At 45.7% G+C, this 22,520-nt stretch overlaps 9 protein-coding genes across 9 annotated transcripts; 4 read left to right on the top strand and 5 right to left on the bottom strand.

The window, feature by feature from the left end:
• Positions 1-91: 91 nt before the first annotated feature.
• Positions 92-1,939, bottom strand: JR316_0003043 (Endonuclease III-like protein; the record flags this gene model as incomplete). The annotated part of the gene is made up of 7 exons (XM_047888824.1): positions 92-439; positions 497-569; positions 635-727; positions 779-913; positions 974-1,164; positions 1,223-1,776; positions 1,870-1,939. 7 exons carry the CDS (start codon positions 1,937-1,939, stop codon positions 92-94), a joined length of 1,464 nt encoding a protein of 487 aa, XP_047751198.1.
• Positions 1,940-2,073: 134 nt separating this feature from the next.
• On the bottom strand, positions 2,074-3,540 carry JR316_0003044 (uncharacterized protein; the record flags this gene model as incomplete). Its single annotated transcript, XM_047888825.1, has 3 exons — positions 2,074-2,164; positions 2,224-2,852; positions 2,905-3,540. The coding sequence occupies 3 exons, from the start codon at positions 3,538-3,540 to the stop codon at positions 2,074-2,076; spliced, it is 1,356 nt and encodes a 451-aa protein (XP_047751199.1).
• Positions 3,541-4,651: 1,111 nt separating this feature from the next.
• On the bottom strand, positions 4,652-5,323 carry JR316_0003045 (uncharacterized protein; the record flags this gene model as incomplete). Its single annotated transcript, XM_047888826.1, has 3 exons — positions 4,652-4,759; positions 4,810-5,032; positions 5,079-5,323. The coding sequence occupies 3 exons, from the start codon at positions 5,321-5,323 to the stop codon at positions 4,652-4,654; spliced, it is 576 nt and encodes a 191-aa protein (XP_047751200.1).
• Positions 5,324-6,526: 1,203 nt separating this feature from the next.
• On the top strand, positions 6,527-7,694 carry JR316_0003046 (uncharacterized protein; the record flags this gene model as incomplete). Its single annotated transcript, XM_047888827.1, has 6 exons — positions 6,527-6,771; positions 6,823-6,919; positions 6,972-7,064; positions 7,115-7,486; positions 7,554-7,583; positions 7,641-7,694. The coding sequence occupies 6 exons, from the start codon at positions 6,527-6,529 to the stop codon at positions 7,692-7,694; spliced, it is 891 nt and encodes a 296-aa protein (XP_047751201.1).
• Positions 7,695-8,095: 401 nt separating this feature from the next.
• JR316_0003047 (uncharacterized protein) lies at positions 8,096-8,839 on the bottom strand (the record flags this gene model as incomplete). The annotated part of the gene is made up of 4 exons (XM_047888828.1): positions 8,096-8,228; positions 8,282-8,592; positions 8,646-8,761; positions 8,830-8,839. The coding sequence occupies 4 exons, from the start codon at positions 8,837-8,839 to the stop codon at positions 8,096-8,098; spliced, it is 570 nt and encodes a 189-aa protein (XP_047751202.1).
• Positions 8,840-10,731: 1,892 nt separating this feature from the next.
• Positions 10,732-12,249, top strand: JR316_0003048 (uncharacterized protein; the record flags this gene model as incomplete). The annotated part of the gene is made up of 8 exons (XM_047888829.1): positions 10,732-10,803; positions 10,859-11,269; positions 11,335-11,352; positions 11,410-11,574; positions 11,635-11,730; positions 11,791-11,835; positions 11,894-12,010; positions 12,073-12,249. 8 exons carry the CDS (start codon positions 10,732-10,734, stop codon positions 12,247-12,249), a joined length of 1,101 nt encoding a protein of 366 aa, XP_047751203.1.
• Positions 12,250-13,094: 845 nt separating this feature from the next.
• On the top strand, positions 13,095-15,141 carry JR316_0003049 (Cytochrome P450 monooxygenase 205; the record flags this gene model as incomplete). Its single annotated transcript, XM_047888830.1, has 11 exons — positions 13,095-13,280; positions 13,359-13,409; positions 13,477-13,591; positions 13,647-13,703; positions 13,751-13,884; positions 13,936-14,047; positions 14,102-14,244; positions 14,304-14,511; positions 14,567-14,870; positions 14,931-15,017; positions 15,045-15,141. 11 exons carry the CDS (start codon positions 13,095-13,097, stop codon positions 15,139-15,141), a joined length of 1,494 nt encoding a protein of 497 aa, XP_047751204.1.
• A 699-nt stretch (positions 15,142-15,840) lies between these two features.
• Positions 15,841-18,212, top strand: JR316_0003050 (Cytochrome P450 monooxygenase 205; the record flags this gene model as incomplete). The annotated part of the gene is made up of 13 exons (XM_047888831.1): positions 15,841-16,047; positions 16,104-16,175; positions 16,228-16,342; positions 16,395-16,432; positions 16,557-16,622; positions 16,675-16,786; positions 16,843-16,985; positions 17,040-17,253; positions 17,309-17,348; positions 17,398-17,661; positions 17,723-17,809; positions 17,865-17,984; positions 18,047-18,212. The coding sequence occupies 13 exons, from the start codon at positions 15,841-15,843 to the stop codon at positions 18,210-18,212; spliced, it is 1,644 nt and encodes a 547-aa protein (XP_047751205.1).
• Positions 18,213-18,602: 390 nt separating this feature from the next.
• On the bottom strand, positions 18,603-21,242 carry JR316_0003051 (3-phytase A; the record flags this gene model as incomplete). The annotated part of the gene is made up of 13 exons (XM_047888832.1): positions 18,603-18,850; positions 18,923-19,048; positions 19,120-19,319; positions 19,371-19,388; positions 19,444-19,514; positions 19,578-19,775; positions 19,828-19,927; positions 19,983-20,029; positions 20,081-20,127; positions 20,182-20,211; positions 20,264-20,286; positions 20,334-20,427; positions 20,483-21,242. 13 exons carry the CDS (start codon positions 21,240-21,242, stop codon positions 18,603-18,605), a joined length of 1,962 nt encoding a protein of 653 aa, XP_047751206.1.
• Between the last annotated feature and the right edge of the window lie 1,278 nt (positions 21,243-22,520).

A 22,520-nucleotide genomic window follows, 5' to 3' on the forward strand; every position in this document is an offset into this window, starting at 1 on the left:
CCGATATATATACAGCGAATAGATTAAGGAATAGAGATGGTATAGCATGGCGAATAACCGAAAACTTCTGAATAGAGGGGGATGATATTGCCTATGACTGCGCTGGTGGCGGTGGCGGCGGTGGAACGTATAACTCCTTCCTTGGTTTCTTTTCTAAATTGGCATCAACTTTTGGAGGTTCATGTAGTATAGGTTTTTCATCTTCAGTTTCTTGCTTTAACTCGAGTTCTTCGCTGGGTCTCGGTGGTACATATTTCATTTCTTCCGTTTCTTCCTCCAGCTTTATTTCGACTTTCGGTGGTGAATCCTGAACTTTGGTAACATTGGTGAAGATGATTTCTTTCCGATTCTTGGTGGTCACTGTCCTAGCGCTTGGGCAAAGGCCCTTGGCGCTCAAGTCACACATATCACATCTAGGCCCTACAGGTAGGCAAACGACCTGATAACCATTGAGTATGATGTATCGCAATACAAAGCCAGCGTCAATCATAGTTACCTGTCCAAACCCCACCAGCATGTGGTTGATATCGCCGAACAGTTCTTTTGGCAGCCAGGATTGCAAGTTAAGTCTATTGGGGGCAATCGCCGTTCAGTATTCAATGAAACCATTCACGAGGATCAATTTTGGACGCACCGCGTTTGCTCTGGCGTGGTGGTAGGGGGTTTGTGCCATCCGAGAAGGTTGGTTATACGATGAACATGAACGTCCACTCCAATGCCATCATACCTAACGTGCGGGATTAGAAGCGCTAGGCGATTTATTCACATTGTTACTCACTGATTCCACGCAATCTGCAAAGCAAGGAAAGCCATCTTGGGTCCCACTCCAGGTAAAGAGCATAACTCGTCCACTGAACTAGGGACATCAGAGTCGAAATCGTCGCGCAGACGAATGGCAGCTTGCTTGAGGTAGCTGTTCCAGTGCACCGCGTTAATTCAAAGTGAAAATGAGGAAGATATAGAAAGCAAATACGTAGTCTTTCTCCTCCAAAAGCCTACTTTAGCGATTGCTTCTGAAATAACGGAGTCATCTGCTGCGATCATGGCGTCGACGGAGATGCTGCCTCCGAATGCTTTTCTGAGGTTGTCTACAGCGGCATTCGTCACTTCGTCTTTTGTTTGCGAGGAGAGCATCAACGAAACGAGTGTCGCGTAACGTCGATTCTGTAAACAGCAAATATGTGAGTAAATGCCGCCGCGAAGTTCTATGGACGGACAGCACCTTAGGATCCGTCTCCGCGACCTGTGCTTGCTGGCAACCCATAGTGTCCACAGGTGCTACAAAACGCGACCTCATTTCTTTAATAGTGTCGTATGTCTCCCTCCACTTCGGAGGAGCTGGATGTGGGGTGCCCAATTCCTGGGGTATAGCCTTCGTCTTCCCTTTCTTCGGAGACGTCACATTGGTAGCAGGTTTCTTCTGCGGTGTCGGGTTGCTTGACTGTGCAGCATCTTGTAAGGAAGGTCTAACCACCTTTGTCGGCGTTGCTCTTTTGCGTTTCTTCGGGGTATCTGTCTCTGACTCCGGGTCGAGCTTGACCAGGTTAAGGTCTTCCAAGTCAACCAAACTTTCGGTCTTGACTTCAGCTTTGATCTCTGTTTTGATTCGTTTAGAGCGACGCGGGGAATCCTGAGGGCCCGAAATCTCAAGTAAGGTAACTTGAGGGTCGAACTGGCTAACCCGAGATGTTAGTCGATTCGACGCTGTTCTCTTTGAACTCGACATTGTCCTAAATCCAAGGCTAAAGAAACAGTGAGGTTGGAAAATACGCGCCACTCTGAATTATACCAATTTACGTTCAGCTCGACGTTTTGTTCTGAGACCAAGAGCAAGAGGATCAGTAATACCGGCAAAAGCCGAACAACAACAACGCGACTGTTCCTCCTGTCTACATCTCACACTCACCAGTGATATCAGCACGTTAGAAGGCGTATGCATGTTGTCCCCACTATTCGAAGAATTTTACACATCGGAGAAGATCAAATCTACATGTACGCTATTTCACTTTGATTTCAACACTCCAATCCTCATTTATTTAAAAAGATACTCAACCACACCAATTCTAGATATCATTACGCGTTATACGTCAGCGAGAAATCCTTGAACCATACATATTGGTCCTGAGGAGTCGCATACTTTGATTCATGGCCACCAAAGAAGGTACTTGAAGGCGGGGTAGTCAGTTTGTGAACGAAGAATGGGCATACGTGAATTGATCTTACCTGAAGAAGATTCCAGCAAATTTTACCTCCGATTCTTCGACCGATTCGATTGCAACTGGGATCGCTGTCGTTGCGGCTGCGACTGGCACTCCTGTGGTGCTAACTATTACATCGAACGTGCGAGGCCCCCGCGGTTGTAATCTAGTCTCCCGTAACCTGGGGCCCAATGGATCGGAGAGTGTAGTTTGCACAATCTGCCGACTGCCATCATGGGAGCCTTCTGGAACTGGCGTTCCGCGACGGCGGATACCAAGTATGCCTCCCAAGATTGGTCCAAGAAGCCCTCCGTCATCTCCATCATCTGAGGTGCTGGTCGGTGCTGGGTGCTTCGTTGATGTTTTTTTGGGCCGCGTTGTCTTTCTGGTTTTGCTAGGTGATACCTTCTTGGCTTTAAGATCGTCGCGGTAAAATATGTCGTCTCGATGTATGGCCTGTTCTCCGTTGACGTGTAGAGTGAAACGTCCATCTTGCTTCCCGGGAGTATTCAAGACGACAGTTTGCTTTACCGTTGTCCATGAACCTGCTTGCCAGTTGAACAAACCACGACCTACTGATAGTCCGTATGTGGCATCGCAAACCGAATTCGGATCTGAACAAAGAGCATCTGTTTGTTTGTCTTTTGGTGCGTACTATGCGATTTTCATGAATGATAAGTAGTAGCTAAACGCGATGCAGACGTACCAGGTACAATTCCCCTGCTCCATCCTCCCTCCACATGAGTCGGGTACTAAAGCAATCCAACGCAGCATTTCCTCCTGAACACCCTGTATGTCCGCCATACAAACCTGGAAGTTTTCCGCCTAGCACCCAGTCGAAATTCTCGGGAAAGAAGACGCTATAACCCATAGTTACGTTACGCGCATTCGAAATATCGATAGGGGATGCGTAAAATTCAGCACCTCCTTGTGGCTTATTCGCTGGGTCGATGGAGTTGGCGGGATACAACAACTGCATAACTGAACTGTCGCTGTCTGGAACAGGGTTTCCTTGACTAGATGCCGCAAGATCTGAATCGTTATTCCTTGATGACGTGTCTACGATAATCTTCATGTTTTTTTCACCTCCGGCAAATTTGGAGATTTGGAATGAACTGAGATCGGTCATGTCTGGAGGTGACGACCATGTGGTTTTCGTCCCATCCGTGGGCAAATCATTGGGTGCGGAGTTCGTTGGAGTTGAAGGGATAATAGAACTTGTTACAGTGATAATCTCCGTTACTGTCGTCGGCGACAAAGACACTGTGACAGTGGTTACCTCCTCTTTGGTTATCGTTATCGTTAACGTTGATTCTGTTGTTGAAGGGGAAGGGGTCGCCATATATGAAAAGGAGAACGGGTATTGGTGTTGATTAGATAAGATGTTTGAAGAAACCGTCGGATCGGGTGGCGACCATGGACCGAAAAGAAGGCTTTCAACATCGTCCAACATGAAGGGTATAGCTTTTTGGCAAGAAAAACATGACGCCATGCTTGGGTACGCTGCGGAGTCAACCTGGGACGAAGGCTCATCTACCATGGGGGCAGAATGGATAGAACGAAGACATGAAAACAGAATCGTCCATAGCGATACCTTCGGTGCAACCATTCAGGAAATTCAGAGAGGTGACGATAAAAGGGCGCGTAAGGTTAAATCGCATGATACGAGTTTCAATAGCTGGTTCTACTTATTTCCCTTGAAAATGAAATTCCAGGCTACCCTCAAATTCGACTCAAACCGAGACACAATGCCATATACGACATAGAAAAGATAGATGTATCGTGCCCATTTACACGGCTAGGATATAATGAAATATCAGCTAGATGAAAATTTTGACACCATCAACTCCCGTTACGATATGCGTGTGCGTATCAAAATACTATGGAAGTCATCGAAGGTCCTAATTCCTATGTCTCTTTTCAGATATTGCAGGCTAGTCGTGGCAATCTGAGCAACACGAAGCGGCGCCGTCCATTTCTACCTCTTTTGATTCAGGAATTCTGTGCGAAGGAATTATGTTTTGACACTTAGACGCCGAAGGGAATTCGCAGCATGGTACATGTTCAATTTTCGTTGTTGGTTCGTCGATTCCACTTCCCCCAGGCCGAAATGAAATATCACCTTGACCAGCTTTTGCCACAGGAGTTGCAACGGGAACTGCGCAGCATTTTTCTCTGGGTGTAGGCCCATCCAATTGCATCTGTGGAGGCTAGTTTAATTCTGCATCTGCTCACACGTATAAAGCATCACCTGGGAACTTGGCAAACAGTCATCCGACTTATCAGCATCATAGCCGCCACAACTTCCTTTTTCGAGATCCGAGCAACAACCACATCCGCCACTCTCCTCTGAGGCACCGTTCCCTTTCTCACCATCCTCGTTCTCGGGACATTCCTTAACCTCCGGCCTTGCCCGACAGTCTTCGCAGCATCCACCTGTAAATTCATTGCTACTAGCCCACGCAACCATCTTGTACCCCTCCCAACCGAATAACACGCTCAGGATCATAGATGTCGCCCCGTCGATCCACCATCCTCCATGCCAGACTCGGAATATCAAGCTACCAACAAAGAGCACGCAGGTTAGCTGAATACAGCTGAGCGAACATACGGCCTCTCCTCGCATCGTGCTACTGTTCAGGGCTGTGGCCAGATAACGCTTTGGCAACCAGATAAGGACCATGATGACAAGAGCGGAAGCAGATATGATCAGGGATGCATTCGATGTGTCTGGTTCTCTGTGTAGGACCAAAATGGCGATCGAGCTGGCTAATGTCCCTAACCCTAGCGCGATGAGGAGAACGCCAATGCCAAATGTCCCATACTTCTCGAATCTAGATTGAATGTAAGCTCAGAAAAGCCATGCAATCATTGCCGTACTGCAAGTCCTTCGTGTTCAAAGCAGCTCCTCGTTCCTCTCCAGGTTTTGCTATCTTTCTAAATCTCCAAACGACAAGAAGTGCTGATACGACTTCGATCCCGGATTGGATGCCGAAGAAAATTAATGATCTCGAATTGGATTCAGCTCCAAATCCGATGGATATACCGCCTTCAAGACCGTTGTATATCACGCTAATAATGCTTATGCCTATGGCATACTGCTGGAGACGACGGTAGGGAGGCATGGTATTGTGGTGAGAAATCCAGCTACGGTCAGGAGGTATCATGGTGGATTTAAAATCAATCACCGGGCTCTAGAAGCTTAGTGAAAGAAGCCATGATACTCACTTAAAAATAGACTGACTAAAGACTTGGAAAAAATTAGTTGGTGACCGAGACGACCAGCAAATAAACTTGCACGGCAAAAGGCTCCATTTGTTGTGAGGTCCTGAATATCTTCCTATGAATGATTTAGGGACTGTATCATGACAGGCCTCAGTGCTTCCAAATGATCGTCGTCGTCGCTAAAGTCATATCAACCACAGTACCCGTGTACTCCAAACTGGACAGTGAAATTAAGAATATTCGAGATTAAGGGAATCGGAGGTTCTAACAGCATCTGAAACTCGCTGTGACAGATAGGTGCAAGTTACGAGGTGCGATTGTTGTGATTTCTATTAGGAAAAGTACACCAAAGGGTTTTGTGCAAACAAGCACGGTTTTCCATGTTGTTCACAAACGTCGTGTTAGAGGCAAATTTTAAGGCTACTGTTTAGCTTTAGCGCTCACACGCACTGCTAATTACACGGTTTGGTTACCCATCACTGCCTTCCATTCGTCGTTGTCAGGCTCTATCAACCATTGGTCTTGCCTGCTATTTTTAATACTGTCAATCCCTCCCATGTACCCCAAGAGTTGCCGTTCACCTTTATTTGCCTCTGTGTTGGTGAATGGCCATGCAACTAACGAAGTGTGATGAAATTGAACGAAACGATACAACAACGCTACAGCTTTGAGGTATTTTCTGTGAAGGAACTTATTTGGTCCCTCCCTCCCTAGGTAACGAGAAGACAGCCCGCTTTGAATCAACATCGTGCTAAAGAAGAATGAACTAGCTCCACTGGGATCGGGAGTTTCTCTGGTTAGGTGGAGATTGACACATGGTATGTCGGTAGCCTTGGGTTTCCCCTTATGCTGCATAGCAAAACCGAGCGCAATGATTATACTACAAATCGTGTCATACCTGGGGGTCAGAATTGGATAAATACCTGGCATATTGCACCAGGTCTCTGCACCCAATCACCCTTTGCAGTTTCTTCCCTTTCTCCCAGGACAGGTTCCTTGTTTGTGGCAATTTCCTTTATTTTGTTCAAATTCACACTTCTGGTTCTTTCCATCTCCCTTCTCCCTATCTGTCTGCGACATTTTAATTTTCCACTCCCACTAATATGTTCTCTCGTTCATTCATTCAATCTGCTCTTGTGTTGGTCTTCGCCCTACAGGTTCATGGGCACGCCGCAGTCGCTCCCGTCCTCGGTGTCTCCGGTAACCCGGTCCGCGCTGACGTTAAGCGCCCGAATAACATCAACCCGTGCGGCGCTGGCGTCAACATTGCCAGTGAATTTGACTCCTCGACGGCCGCTCCCGCTGACGCTTCGGGTTCATTCAACGGTGTGGTATTTAACTTCAACAGGTCGATATTCAATATCTATAGAAATTTAGAAAGCATTTAACATTTTTTCAGATTGTTGGACGGTTCACGACAAGTATCAGCTGCTGTCGACCCGACCGGGACAGGCTCTAGCTTCACCCCCATGACTGTGACTACTAACGGCGACAAGGTATGAATTTTATTTTCCGATTTCATGGAATTTTTTAAATATTATGTATCAGGTTTCTCAAAACCTCGGCTCTCAGCCAATTGTTGCGCAACTTCCAGCTGGAATGGTTTGCACAGGGGGAGCGACCAAAAACAAATGTCTCGTCGTAAGCAAGCATTGAAAATAATATCTGCAGTATACCTAACCTCTTTGTAGCAATTTAAAAACGTCGCTGGGTTTGGAAACTGTATGGTTGTATCACAGGATAGCAACTCCAGTTCAAACTCCACCTCCTCGGATGATAGCAGCAGTACAACAGTTGACTCAACATCTACAGCGACAGACTCGGCCGATCTTTCTACCGCCACAGATAATGTGTTCTCAACGGATTCGTCTGACCTCTCTACCACGAGCGTTGCGGATATTTCTTCTGCGACCGTAACAGCGGCCGCTGCGACTGCGACCAGCACCTCATTGTTTGGGTCCTCGCAGAGTACTGGGAGTCAAAGTACAGGATCCAACCTCTCTGGAAACAGTGTTGCAAGTGGAATCAAAGGAAATATTGCCAACAAACTTACTGGATTAAAGGTATTGTGTTTTAATCCTTCGCTCAGAATTCGATATTCACATGGTATTAATCTTCTACTTCCTTTAGGAGAAGCTCCAGGGTGCAGCCAAGGTTCCGGTAAGCAAATCTATGAAAAATGTCAATGACATGTAAGCTGACCTGGCGAATCTTTAGGGAACTCGTGCTGCTAGGTCCTTGTTGGCCGAACTTGCTGGGATCGACCATTAAGTCGAACTTTTTCTTTGTTATTTATGTTGCCTGGAGCAAGAAATTTGACGCATAAAGGACAGTAAAATATATCTTAGACACACTGTAGAGTAGTGAAGGGTCTCTTAACGTGAAGTAATGGGATATGTCCCTTTTCCAGAGTATTCCATGGACAATGCAAGAAAGATATACATGCTTCAGTGTTTAAAACATGTGTGATATTTTTGAAGTCGCGTCTTCCCCCAGCTTAGACTTTATTGCGATGTTTATTGTATTTTCCCAGTTGCACACTACTTTAGTTAACATAAGACATAAGTAATAACCCAGAAAGAAATAGAGAAGAGACATAAAATATCATCGAGGAGGGCACGAGCTGGTACGAGGCATTTGTCGAACAGGAGCACAGGGGGACATTTGGAATTTTAAGCCTCTGTGTCCTCTGCTTCTTGGTCTGCGGAGTTTGATTCCTCCTCGACCTCGTCAGCAGTGGCCTTGCCACCTTTCTGTTCTTTCTTATCTTTGGAAGGCTTACTTCCAACAACGGTGGCATTTACCCTAAAAACGAATGAGACCCTCTATCTGACAAATGAAAGGCGCGATAAGCTTACGAGAGCATCACTTGTACTTTTTCCCTCCCCCCTTCCGCATCGACATCGCCGCTTTGCAACTCGACAACAATCTTCTTGCTACCTTTCCAACCGTAGCTTCCTGTGCTGAACGTTGTTGGCACGAGAGTGAGATTGCCGATGAATCCAACATCGCCAGACGTCGAATCTGTGGCGACTTCCACTGGAGTAGGATGCTCTTCGCGGCCTTCGGCGTCAATATCACCGTCTTTGGTGATGCTCGGTGGGGTATGCGTGAGGTTCACATGTAAAGGCAAAGCTTTTGCGGTAAACTGCTCCGTCGAAAGAGGAGCCTACGAGCGGGAAGTATTAGTTACATATTTTGCAGAAGAGCGAGTAACTCTACCTTAGCTGGGGCTTTCTTAGTTCCGTTCTTCGATGCAGCACCGTTCTTTGACGTGCGTGCCACTTTACTGGCTCGTCCAGTGGGCTCAGCCTCGCTTTCCTCTGTGCGTTTGGTTTCTGAGGAAGGAGATTTAATTAGCTCCACCTCAAGCCATACATTCAAAAAGTAGGGTCAGACAACATACTGGGTGCCATTTGGTGAGATGTACTAGTGTAAAAGGCGACGTGCGCTTACTGGTGTGGGTGAATTAAGTTTAGGAGAGAAAGAGAAATGCGCCCTGTTGTCCAGGCTCTGTGTTATATATGATATGTGATGCGCCATGGTTACGGGCCACGGTCCCATTGTGGCCCATGTTGACCTATGACATCACGCGTTGGTGCCTCCTGTGACAATTTCAACGCGTAAGGTCACGTCACACTGATCCCGCTTTTACCCTTTTTTTCATTGACACTCAAACCACAACGTCGACAAGTTAAACTTGAAGCTTGAAACCGCAAAGGATGTCGTGCATATACTCCTATTCAATTGTCCAGTGGATCTCTGTTATCTTTATCTTGAAGACGCCTCCGCATCGTTGTTGTGCCTTTGGCCAGTTGCTTTGACATACTCTACGCAAGTTGTGCCAAAGGGCCTCGTCACTGACCTGGCGGGTGGCATTCCTCAATTCCAAAAAGAAAAAAAAATGCTTTGGTCTTCCTACCAAATACTCTAGGGAGCCATGGACACAGCTTTCGGGAATGATAATTCAATAGGCAGAATTGAATGTCTAAATTGAGAAGGTTCTTCAGATGTGACCTCATGCAGCTATGTATCCTAGTACTTCTCTTGAATGCACCACTGAGGAAACACTCCTTGAACGAATCAGATACTTCAGCATGATATGGTATGTCTTTGGACTTTGATGGCCATCATGTTCATTGGAGTAGCTTTGCTCATTCTACCGTCTGTAACTTAGGGTTGGCTACATATGCCCGTCGAGACTGAATGGCGTTATAAACATCATTTTAGCTTACAAGTTTGGTATGTCTTCAATCTTAAGCCCCTGTTTGATGGTTTACCAGATTTAGAGTGTACGCATTATTGCAGAAGATATCCAAAGATTGACAGATGCTCCCGAGCTGAGCCCCTGTCGGCCGTGTTGGAAAGAACGGGGTACTACAACGCAGATATTTCAGCTTATATATAACATTGTTGGCTGGTAAGGCCAATGCTGTATACCAACTCAAGGTATTCTCATTACACTTTCAATATGTGTTGCCACCAACAGGTTGGTGCAGTGTGGCTGATCATTACTTCGTTCGGGCAAACAGAGCCGGGAAAAGGACGAGGGCAATTTAACATCAACCGGATACCCCGACTGATTCGATAGGTATAGCCTTCACGCGCCATGTCAACTTGCTATGAGGTGGGCTGCGTCCTGTCCGATAGCTTATCCAACCCATCAAACCATATTTTTATCCAGTGGGTAGCTGGGCTCCATGCAACGGTATTGCCGTCAGGGTATTTTGGTCGAATACAATCTACAGTGCAATATTCTCAAGAAATAACTCGGAATGTGATTTCAGAACCGCAAACTTTTTTAAGCTACAAGCTCTCTATTCCGTAAGATTCCTTTTTACTATGAATCAAAATTCTCTTGACATACTCGAGACCAGTTATGCGATAAAAATAGATGATCTAAAAATAACCTTGTGCCATAGGATGCGTTTCTACGTCAATGGAATGATCACCTGGATGTGTTAGAAGGGGTATAGTTTCTGTCACATAGTGGGCTATGAGCGATCCGGGATATCGCATCACGACCGCCCAGATATAAAAACCTTGGTGGGGCACCTGAGATTCCCCAAGTGCCTGGTGCATCTTCCCCATTTCACGCATAAACAGTATGTGCCCTACCGCAAGTTATTCGATTTCTACTTACTGACTTTTATTCAGAACACTACTAGGGCCGGCTCCCTAACCTAATATCTTCACGACATCAACTTTTCAATCAGTGAGCTACCGAAATCTCAGCTTCCTCCTCGTTCGCAATGCTCATAACTGACGTCGTTTTTAGAACTCTTTTATTAAATTTCCATTCTTTAAAATGCCTTCAAAATCTACTCTCGCTCTTGTTGCCTGCCTTGCTTACGGTGGTGTCGTGATGTCTCTCCCCATGGTATGTTCTCGAATCTGTTGGCAGTGTGTACGGTAAATGCTCATATAAATCTTAGAAAAACTCATATGATCTTGCTGAGCGCGACTACACCGACCTCGAGACCCGCATGTACGACATGGATCTCGAAGACTTCGATGCACGTGCAGATTCCCCGACTGCGGCAACTGATGCTACTACTGACGCCACTACTGGGTCTTCGTCCACGACCACTGCGGCTGCAGCTGCCACTACCACTGCATCTGAAGTTTCTAAGTCGACGAAACATGGGAAGCACCACCACAAGCACCACCATGGTCACCACCACCACAAGCACCACCATGGCCACCACCACCACCACGGTCACCACGGACACCACCGTCTACACCACAAGGGAAAATCCCAGAAGGGCACTTCCAGTGATCTCGCTGGATCGGCAAAGGAGTCGGCGGCTGCGACTCCTGCTGACGCTTCCGCTGCGCAGGCAACAGTACGTCCATTAGTATGAAGATCAAAAAATGACACCGTTAATAATTATTTTATTTAACTTCTTAGCTCGCAGCACGAAGCCCTGTGAGTTATACTATCCTTCTAGCTAAAGAAATTGATTTTCTGATATATTAACCTCAGATTCGGGGAGCGTACGGTGGAGTCCGCCCAAGAGTTGGTTTGCGAGGAGGTGCTAGATTCCGCCATGGCGGCAAGTTTGGCAAATTCGGTAAACAAGGAAGACACGGCAGACGCCCTCACAGGCACGCAGGACACGCTGGCGGTCGCCACGGTCAAGGTCAAAAGGTAATTCATTCATTTATTGCCTGGTTTACAAATTCATTGTGTTAATTGGATTGCAATCAGGCCAAACAAGCTGACACCAGTACTCAGACCCCTGCTGGAGCAGATACGGGTGCTCCTACTACTCCTGATGCATCTTCCTCTGATGCTGCTTCTGCTGTAAGTGCCGTTGTTTCTTTCTTGGATAATAATAAGTGCTCATCTGACTATTTCATGAAGCCTCCGGTTTCCGCACGCGGTCTTCTCAGCTTCCTCAAGAAGAAGGTTAGTATTACAATAATTAGCGAGATTATACCCAATCTTACATCGAACCAAATCTCAGAAGGCTGACCCGACTACTTCCACTTCTGCATCTGAGCCTACCAAGACTGGCACAGATGTAGCAGACGCTGCCAAGACGCCGGCTGCAGGTAGTGAAGAGGCTGCCCCCAAGAAGCCCGTAAGTTTTGTCTTTTTTTTTTTTTTCATTTGTATAAAGGCTAAAATGTGATATTTTTAAAGCACCACCACCACCACCACAAACACGGCAAACACGGCAAGCATGGAAAGCACGGCAAGCACCACAGGAAGCACCGCCACGCAAAGGAGTCCGCTACCACTACGTCTGCTCCCGCGGCAACAAAGACTGATGCTTCTGCCGCTGCCCCGACCACTGCTGTAAGTCCTATTGATATTTGAAACTGGGCCCGGAACTCATGGTTAAACTTGCGGGTAGTAATGGAGGATTGTATTAAGGATTTTTCGGATAATTAACTGAGAGTTCAAGTTCATGTTGTAAAAATCAAATAATACACATGCGTTGAATTTTTAAAAAATGCCTGCGGAAGTTATGAATTCGTGTCTTTTCTTCTTGAATGGAGCAATTAGCGCTTAGTCGCGACGCGACGCATTTCACGTGACGTGAAAATGGAAGTCTTGCGTGAGAACTACAACTGTATCCGTGATTATCGTTTTACATTGTTCCCGACTGTCGACTCTACTCCTTCGCATTTTCTTAAGAATCAACTTTTACTCTTGTGGAGATTCTTATGCGATTTTCTCTCCTACTGCTCCCTGATCTCTAAACTTCAATATAAATGATGATAAATCTGGCCGATTGTCCTACGGGGACCAATTTCAGTTCTATTCACTGGATCTAATGAGGTCTAATGCTGCATGGTTTCGGGCATATATAAAAAATTGCACCCAGAGTGACATAACTGAGATCTTAATAAAACTCAGTGCATACTATCTCAATCAGGTCAGCCTAATTTTCTTGACTCTCACAGTCAGTCCAATTCTCCAAATTAACGCTGTTGGTTCTCACTTCAGAGATATCTGTGATTTTGTAATTAAGCTGACAAGGAAGGCATATCAACAATGCCCTGGGATATCAAGGCATTGCTCCAGAGACAGAATACAATTCACTCACAGGTCCTTTTGAGGAAATTCTCACACAAAGGGGCTTTAACCAACGGACTCCATGAAATGTATATCTCACCCGGGTGTCAACCTGCCCTCAAGCTTAACTCCATCTTCCAACCATGCTGGGTACAGATTTCTTTAATTTTGGACAACTTTTCTGGTCCTTCGGTGTCGCCTTTGTCGTTTTTGTGGTGTATAAGGTTGCCAATCTCATATATGACGAATTTACGTCCTCCCTGCGCGACCTCCCTGGCCCTCCAAGCAGAAACTTCATGTTCGGAAATATGCAGGAATTAGGGTTAACGGTACGTCTTTACCTAGCTTGTTGGGACAGACACCAACTTCCTTCGATGTAGAATGCTTCAAATCCATCGGTACTGCAGAAATGGGAGCAGCAATATGGGAGCACGATCAAGTATAAGGGATTTTTCGGGGTAAAACAACAAATCATCGTTTTTGGGGCATACCATTATTCAAACTAACCCAATCTTTCTGGTTTAGACAACGTATTTCTATTCTACGGATCTCAAGGCTATGAATCATATTCTCATGAACAACTATGAATTCCTAAAGCCCAATCCCAACATCTACATTTTCAAGCGCATCCTTGGAGATGGTTTGATTTCTTATCAGTCCTTATACGTTGGGCACAGCTGCTGATACTTTTCTAGGACTAGTCTTCGCGGACGGCGACGTGCATAAGAAACAGGTCAGCACTTTTTGTCATAGTCAGTATACACGGGCCGCGGCTTCATGACAAATGATATGTTTATAGAGACGACTTCTCGTGAGATTCTTCACCTTTACCTTGACTACGCCACATTGAATTATTGCCGTCTCAAGAACCCAGGATTTGCACCTCAGCAAATTAGAGAAGTAACAGATCTATTTGTCGAGAAGACGGCTGTGGTGAGCATCTTCTATCTGTATATGCAACACGCGTGCTAATTGAGTGTTTAGTTGCGAGACATATGGGCAGAGAAATTGAGCCAAAAGAGCTCGGAAGAGCCTGAAGTGATCGATGTTTTATCGTGGTTTAGTCGTCTCGCCCTTGATATAATTGGTATTGCGGGTAATAGTCGACAATTTTCATTTATCTCATGCACAATCTAATAATTTAATACAGGATTTGATTACAACTTTGACGCTCTAGTAGATGATCCCAGCAAAAATGAATTGGGCAACGCATTTGCTATCACCTCCAACGTAGAAGACAGAATCAATTTCATCGGCTTTCTCAAATTTATCTTTCCATCTTTGTCTTTTCTGGTGAGACGGTCCGATAGACTATGTAAACTTATGATTCATGTATTGGCGGTACAATCTAGCCAGGAGATGCGGACCCCGAGGGAAAGAGGGCTGCTGATACTTTGTACCGTATTGCAGCTGAGCTGTTGGAAAAAAGCAAGGCTGCCATACGCAAGGCCGACGGCAAATCGACTCTGTCCCGAGATATCCTTACTCTGCTCGTGCGCGCGAATGAATTGGACGATGTTCCCGAGTCCCAGAGACTTACTGACAAGGAAGTAATAGCTCGTAAGTATCTCTGACAGTTATTGTCTGGCACCCCTTTTCTTGACGTTACCAACAGAAATTCCAACTTTCCTAATCGCTGGTCACGAGACGACTGCAGTTGCACTCGCTTGGATGTTTTACGCTCTTACTCAAAACAAGAATGCTCAACGAAAACTTCGCGAGGAGGTGTCCAACGTGGCTACTGACAATCCTTCGATGGATGAGCTGAACGATTTGCCGTATCTGGATTACGTAGTACGAGAGTCGCTGCGACTTCACGGCCCTGTGCCAGCCACGTCGCGTGTTGTTGGGCAGGACACGTTTGTACCTCTCAGCAAACCAGTCGTAGATAAGAAAGGTGTTGTACACAACGAGATCAGGTAGGTCTTAGTGGTGTCGAATACCGTAGGCGTTATCACTAAATCGTCGTTATTCATAAGGCTGCAGAAAGGGCAACGCGTAATGGTACCAGTGATAGTCGTCAATCAAGCAAAATCGATCTGGGGAGAAGACGCTTTGGAATTCAGGTGATACTTTTGTATTCATTTACTAAGGTCTGGTCCTGACAAGACTATATGCGAAGACCCGAACGCTGGGAAAATATTCCAGAAGCCGCATCCAGTATTCCTGGAATATGGGGTAACAGCATGACTTTCATCGGAGGACCAAGAGCTTGTATAGGATGGAAGTTTGCTGTCGTGGAGTGCGTGTTAGATTGCTATCCTTCCTTGCTTACAATTCACTGATTTTTGTCTGTCAACAGAATGAAAGTAGTTCTTTTTACCATGATGAGAGCATTCGAGTTTGACCTGGCCGTTCCCGGTGAAGACATCGGGACCCAAAAGTTCACGCTTCGAAGGCCTGTTCTCAAGAATGAGACTGATCGAAAGAAGAGGGAACAAATGCCTTTGATTGTGCGGCCTGTAGGATATTAACAAAGAACGGATGCTTTGCTTTGACATTCGGAATATGTAATTCACCGTCACGGCGGCCATGGATTTCTGCTCGTTTGTACTGTTCACTAACACTCCTCAGTGAAATGTGGAGAAATTCTTCATATTTCCGTTCGAGCTAGATTCAATTTACATCGACCTTCAAAAAAAGATATCATAGCGCAAAGGTATCAATTACTGTTGAATTTGAGAAATAATTTGAAGCAATGGCACACATGTCCGAGATCACCGGGCCAATATCAAAAAGGTTGTCACTGGTCCATGACCTCGTTGTACCATGATCTCAGGATTAGAACGGCTTCCGAATGTCAGGAAATCACTGTCTTAATGGCAATATCGTACTGAGACCTCTTAGCGGGGGTTGTCTTACTCGAAAGCTTGCCTCGCTTTCTAAATCATGTCAAGCACAACGAAGCTCCTGCCTTTTGATGTTCCAAGCTCTCTAGGACAGTTCATTTGGTCTGCAATAGCTCCTTTGGCTCTCTATACGGTCTATAAACTTGTCAATTTGATACATGAAGAGGCCACATCACCGCTGCGTGGTCTGCCGGGCCCTGAAAGCCCTAGCTTTATCTGGGGAAACATAAAGGATATCTGGAACTCAGTGAGTGCTGCAGAGGTGTACCGCGTAGTTCACTCATGTTATACATTTTGGTATAGACCGACTCTGCAATCTATGACAAGTGGGTTGAGGAACATGGGAGTACTATCAAGTACATGGGTCCAGCCGGAGTATATCTCTTTCATTGTCACTCCAAGAGTCGTAGTTGATTTGTATTCGCAGCTTAAGAGGTTGTACACTACCGATCTCAAGGCTATCAACCACATTCTGGTCAATTCTTACGATTATCCAAAGCCTGAATCTGCAGTATACAACATCAAGCGTATTCTGGGGGAGGGTATGACCACTTGCTTTGGTTACTTGATGGTAACTTCATTACAGTTTTAAAGGAGTTCTACTGGTCGAAGGCGACATCCACAAGCAACAGGTATGATGCGCACCTTCGAAGATTTCATATTTTTCAAGTTGACGCGTCGATAATGCGAAAGCGAAAGATATTGGTGCGAATCCTTTTACTTCTTCGCATGGCGAAAAAATTGATGAAAAGGTAGAATCCTGCCTTTGGACCTCAACAAATTCGCGAGCTGACCGAAATTTTTATTGAAAAGGCCATTCAAGTAAGAACATCATCGTTAAATATATTTTGAATACACTGTGACTGTGCTTAAGCTCAGAGACATTTGGTCTTCAGAGATTAAAAGGCAGAATGATGATGGACCAGCGAAGGTTGACGCTCTTTCTTGGCTGAGTCGCTTGACGCTGGATGTCATTGGTCTAGCAGGTTAATACCTCTTTCACAATGGTGGTATATCAAACAGGAGCTGAATAGGTTTTCAGGGTTCAACTATAATTTTCATGCTTTAACTGATGACCCAGAGTTGAACGAGCTCAGCAAAGCGTTCGCAATTATGTTCAAAACCGGTACCAAGATCGACGTTATTGGAATAATGAGAGGTATATTTCCATGGTTGAGATTTCTTGTAAGTCATGCTTTGTGTATTGTATATTTTGTCAATACTTATATGTTCGGTCAGCCAGCAGACAGGGATGCGGAAGCGAAACAGGCCTCTCAGACCATGTTTAGAGTGGGCACAGAATTATTGGAAAAAACGAAAGCATGTATCAAGAAAGAAGAGTCCAATAAGAGAGCGTGGGCAGCTCGAGATCTTTTGTCAATTCTTGTGCGTGCAAACGCCATGCCTGATATACCTGAAAGCCAGAGGTTGTTGGACAAAGATGTTTTGGCTCGTGAGTTATATAGCTACTTGTGGCATTTAACTTTCTTTCTGACTTTATTGTAAAGAAATACCAACCTTTTTGATCGCTGGTCACGAAACAACGAGGTACAACAACATCAACCATCTTGCAAAGATTTACTGACAGGAATTTCAGTATCGCCACAACATGGGCGCTGTACTCTCTTACCCAAAACAAAGATTCTCAAACGAAGCTTCGAGAAGAGCTCTTGACAGTTTCCACGGACAACCCAACGATGGATGAGCTGAATGCATTGTCATATCTTGATGCCGTGGTACGCGAGACCCTGCGTGTCCACGCCCCTGTCCCAGCTACCATGCGCGTCGCCTCGAAAGACGACGTTCTTCCTCTCAACGTACCATATACCGACAAAACTGGAAAGAAACATTATGAAGTCCAGTATGTTGACCGCTCCTATTCAAACCGGATTCAATCCATTGACACAGAATAAATATATTAGTGTTCGCAAAGGTCAGACAGTTATCATCCCGATAACACCCATAAATCGCTCCAAGTCACTGTGGGGAGAAGATGCTTCTCTATTCAAGTATGCCATTCTCCTGGCGTCGCTGTCTTGCTGCTGATATATGCGCGCGTTGAAGACCAGAAAGATGGTACAATATCCCCGAAGACGTTGCTGCCATTCCCGGAGTTTGGGGAAACACATTGAGCTTCCTGGGAGGGCCCAGGGCATGCATCGGATACCGATTTGCTCTCGTCGAGTAAGTAATAATCCAAGAGAATTTCGGTCTGTTGACCCATACATTTGCTAACATTTTACCAGAATGAAAGCGCTCCTTTTCACGCTAGTTCGAGCTTTTGAGTTTGAGCTAGCAGTGCCGGCCTCCGAGATCCAGAAGAAGTCAGTAATTGTAACGCGGCCTGTCCTCGCTTCGGACCCAAACAAGTCGAACCAGATGCCACTACTTGTGCGGCACGTAATACTTTGATGCGCCCACGTCCTTGAAACTAATCGCAAATGCTATATATCGAATGTATCAGATATCCCTCTATGTATAGATGACTAACCCTATGTACCAAATAGTGTGTATAAAACAAAATGCTAAACCTTCAGGAGGCGTAGATAATGCGTGAAATCTCTCAAAGGTTTTACCGGTCCAAGCTGTGGTCCATGGCGTATGTAACACGCTGGCGTTCCCTACGCACCAGCCCGAAATGCATATGAGTACAAGTAACATATCAAATCAACAAACCTAGACTGAAGGTATCATTCAAAAACAACGGTATCTTCAGCAAGTCGACGACGCCCCGCCCCTAGTAATCTCCGCAAAGCACATTCATGTCCATTGCACTACTGAAAACCCCGAATCCGAAGCCAGTTAAGCTCGCTTCGGCGGCGAGCCGATAACAGTCTCCCACTCAGTACCTTCCGGGACCGTCCAATCGCCATGACAGTCGTATAGCCAGTCGACCTCCTTGATGATCTCCTTCTGTGCTGCGACGAAGGTGTCCACTGGGCACATGCCGTCCTTCTGCTCGGGACATCCGCGGATGCCTGTGAGTGGCACGACGCCGTCGTTGATGATCACCCTGATCTGTTGGCCTGGGGTCGACGTACATTCCAGAACTATATGTGAAAAAAAGGTTTATGAAACTGAGTTATGGTAGGTATGGAGTTCAAAGAAACAGGGGTGCGTACGTTGGAATTGGACATTCGTGGCGAACGGAGCGAGTTCGGAGACCCTAAATGTACGATTGGGGTCCATATGTGTATAAGGAAGAGGTCCTGATCCGGCGAACGAAGTTAAGTTGAGGGCAGTAATGACTAGAAAGAGAGGATGGCAAAGAAATCAAATCAACATCTTCATCAGCAAATTGAAGGACGCAGTGACTAACTGTTTAAAACGACAACTTCGTGGGTGGCATCGACATACAGACTCTGGCCAAGAGGGAATGTAATGGGGTTGTCATTTAATGTGGCGTTAGTGGAAGAGTTGTGCGTTTGGATGGGTGTGTTGGTTAGACGAGCAACCATTTCCTGGACGTAACCAATGCCCTGCACGCGAGCGACGGGTGAACCAAACGCAGACCCATACCTGCAAATGAAAGTTAGAGAGAGAAATAGTGCAACGACAGAAATGCGGTACCAGAATTGCAAATCGAGTCTGTTATATTGTCAGTATGATGATGATGAAAAGAGAAATAACAAAAAAGACATACGCATAGTTGAATCCCTCCCACTCTTCTTCGGTGAACAGCTCACAGAACTTGGAGTATCCAAGGGCCACAGTCTAAACACAACAAACAACATCAACACTTTTGAATGGCTAATCAACTCTAACAGGAACACAGACCTCGTATGGACAAAGCTGTTGCATCATGTATGTCTCTTCAATTGTCAGATCAATGCCATGCAACTGTTTTTGCAATCGCTTTTGGGCTTCTTTGAGGTAGATATTTGCCCAGCGCTTGATGTACCATTGTCCTCGCTCCGACTTGTGGATAATTTTGGCATTAGGACACGTCTTGTAAGGAGATAGCGTGTTGTTGAACTGTATGAAAGTAAGTCGATGGAAAGGAAATAGAAAAAGTATGACCACGTACCCCGTCCTCTTCGATTGTAATACTCTGCTGGTATTGACCATCAAGAGGGTAACCAAAGAACCCAACTGCAAAGTTTTGGGCAGAAGCAAGCATGCGATCTCTGTGGAGGCCATTTAAGAACGAAAACTAGGTGAAATAGGTGGGTCGGCACATACTGAGATTCAGTTCTGAACACAGGAAGCGTGTTCTTCTCAGTGAAGTTCTGAATGTTTCATTAAGTAAACAGACGTGGGTTTACTGTAAAGAGACAAACCTGCAGCAGGAACCCATATTTGATTCGTAGTGAGATTCCAAGATCATCTAAACGCATAGGTCAGATAAGTAATATAAATCCAGTTCGAAATTTGTACTTACAAAGTTGCTGCCTTCCAAATGGTGTCAAGACTACAACAGTTTGTAAATACTAGGACCTTGAAAACAAAGACGGCAATCGTACTCTCTTCTCCAAGTTTATAGGTCCTGTAATGGTATAAGTATGACGAAATGGGATGTAGCGATACACACACCATCCATTCAAAAATTCGAGATCTCCAGACGCATTCCAGGATTCTGGAGATCTATGAAGTTTCCTTCCCAACTTGGCAGGACCACCGAAGCTTGCTGAGATACAGATGACTCAGTAACAGTCAAGGATAGGGGCGAATGAAGCTCTTACCCCACGCTGTAGGATACCTGGCGCCGTGTCTATGCAAGAAATGCAACCCTGTAACCCGACATGTCTCTGGAACATCAGGGCTAGAATCCACGCCAAAACGGCCTCTGTCAACGCTATACCACGGGGAAAGATTGCCCCAGCTACGGAACAAGTTGAATTTGGATTTCTTTCCCTTCGCTTCGTTATGTTCCGGATCCTTCTTCGCCTCTCCGTACAGCGACGCGGGCTTCAGGAGCTCATGCGAGCACTGACCCGTATGCATTGGGTATGCAGGAGCTGTCGCGATAACTCCAGCCTCTGCTCCCGTGGGTGTTGGGCCGGCATAGCCTACATCAGAAGGGAACAACGAAGGGAACGCGTTCGTTGGATTGGGAGGGGGGAACTGGTGCGACTCAGTGGATCCGACCCACGGCGGTGCTAGCGCGGTGACAACTTCCTGGTTCTGATGCGAATACGCAGAAGCCGAACGCGAACCTTGCTGTCCTCCTGTGAAACAGCTGGACCCGCAAATGGCGTACTGCGCAGCCAGTGTCGCAATAGTGCCCAGCACAAACGCCCCAGTTATATGCAAAACTCCGAACCTTGGTTGTCCACAGGCTTTATCGTGGAAGGTGGACCTTGACTTCTTCGGTGAATGCAACAACACATCTTCTTCAGGCCGTGTGGTTGGAAGGAGAGACTCTGTCTCGGTATCATTGGCATCATAGTCGTTGGGCATTTGCCCAGCGGCACCCGCTTCAATGTCGGGTCTGTTGGTCATTGTGGTATAAACACAAGGGCGACGTGCTGGAAGTTGCAAGTGAGGGTAATAAGAGTCAGTAGAGAGGTGTCGTTCACCCTTCTAAATTGACTTTCCCACGATCGTTCCTGCGGAAACCTTGAACGGTTTGCAGATGCTGTGATGTTCACTTGGCACTGAAGTCGCCCCATATCAATATGGCCACTCTTTCTACCACAAAATTTTGTATACGGAAGACCACGTTCAAGCGTTGCAGTTAAACAACAAGAATTTTGATTTTTTACTGTTGCATCCATGTTACTGTCGACGGAGACTGACTCTGAATATTAGGAAATCAAATCTCTTTGCAAGTTCGGGTTATACGTCACCACTCGACAAGAAATATTGTTGAGATCGATGGTACAGAACGATATAATTTTTATGATCCTTTTCCATACTCTCTGAGTAACAAATATTCGTGACTTCTCCAGTTGGAACCATTCTCATTGGGTTGCCACTTTCCGTTTTCAGGTTCGTAACGTAGTGCGTTCAGTACCGAACAGTTCAATTGAGTTGCATTATCAGAACCTCGATCTGGTGATGTTTGTGTAAGGTACAGTATACCTTTAGAGTCGTGTGGCAGTATTTATGGACGTTCAACTGAGGCACTTTAGGTACTACAAGAACACTAAGCCATTATTTGCAACGGAGGCGACATTGAACCATACCCGATGCAGTTTGAAGAGGAAAGAGCGCCCAATAAATCCTCTGATTGTTCCCATAATGATATAATCTGACAGAGGTCATTTTGGCGATCCCGCCTTCGTTGTTCGGCGAACCATACCAGTTCTAACTCCATACTGCAAAACACAGCCAACAATTTTCACAAGCCACGGCGGGTGTCATCAATGCTCAAGCCTAAAATACAATACAAGGGTATCGAAACAGCTTTCTGGATACAGGAACCAGAATATCTTCTAAGCGATGACCTATATCATGGAGCGGAATTGATTTCCAAGAGCAACGGTATAACTTCTGATTTCAAGTATAAGGTTCTTTATGATTGACTACAAAGAGAAACACTGCACATAATATCACAGATATAAAGTAATTGGATAAGGTAGAAGAAGAAACGATAACTATTGAACCTTGACGATCAGATTTCCACTGTGATCATCATTGTCCAAAGCCATCCACACTGAGATGGGATGCCTCACGGCGTGGCCTGTGACCACCCGAGATGAGTGGTCATTACCAAATAAGTATTTAGGAGTAGCTAATAGGATCAGAAACCCCTCAAAGGCCAATTGCTAGGATTAT

This window comes from Psilocybe cubensis, chromosome 3, assembly GCF_017499595.1.
Source record: "Psilocybe cubensis strain MGC-MH-2018 chromosome 3, whole genome shotgun sequence".
Taxonomy (NCBI): Eukaryota; Fungi; Basidiomycota; class Agaricomycetes; order Agaricales; family Agrocybaceae; genus Psilocybe; species Psilocybe cubensis.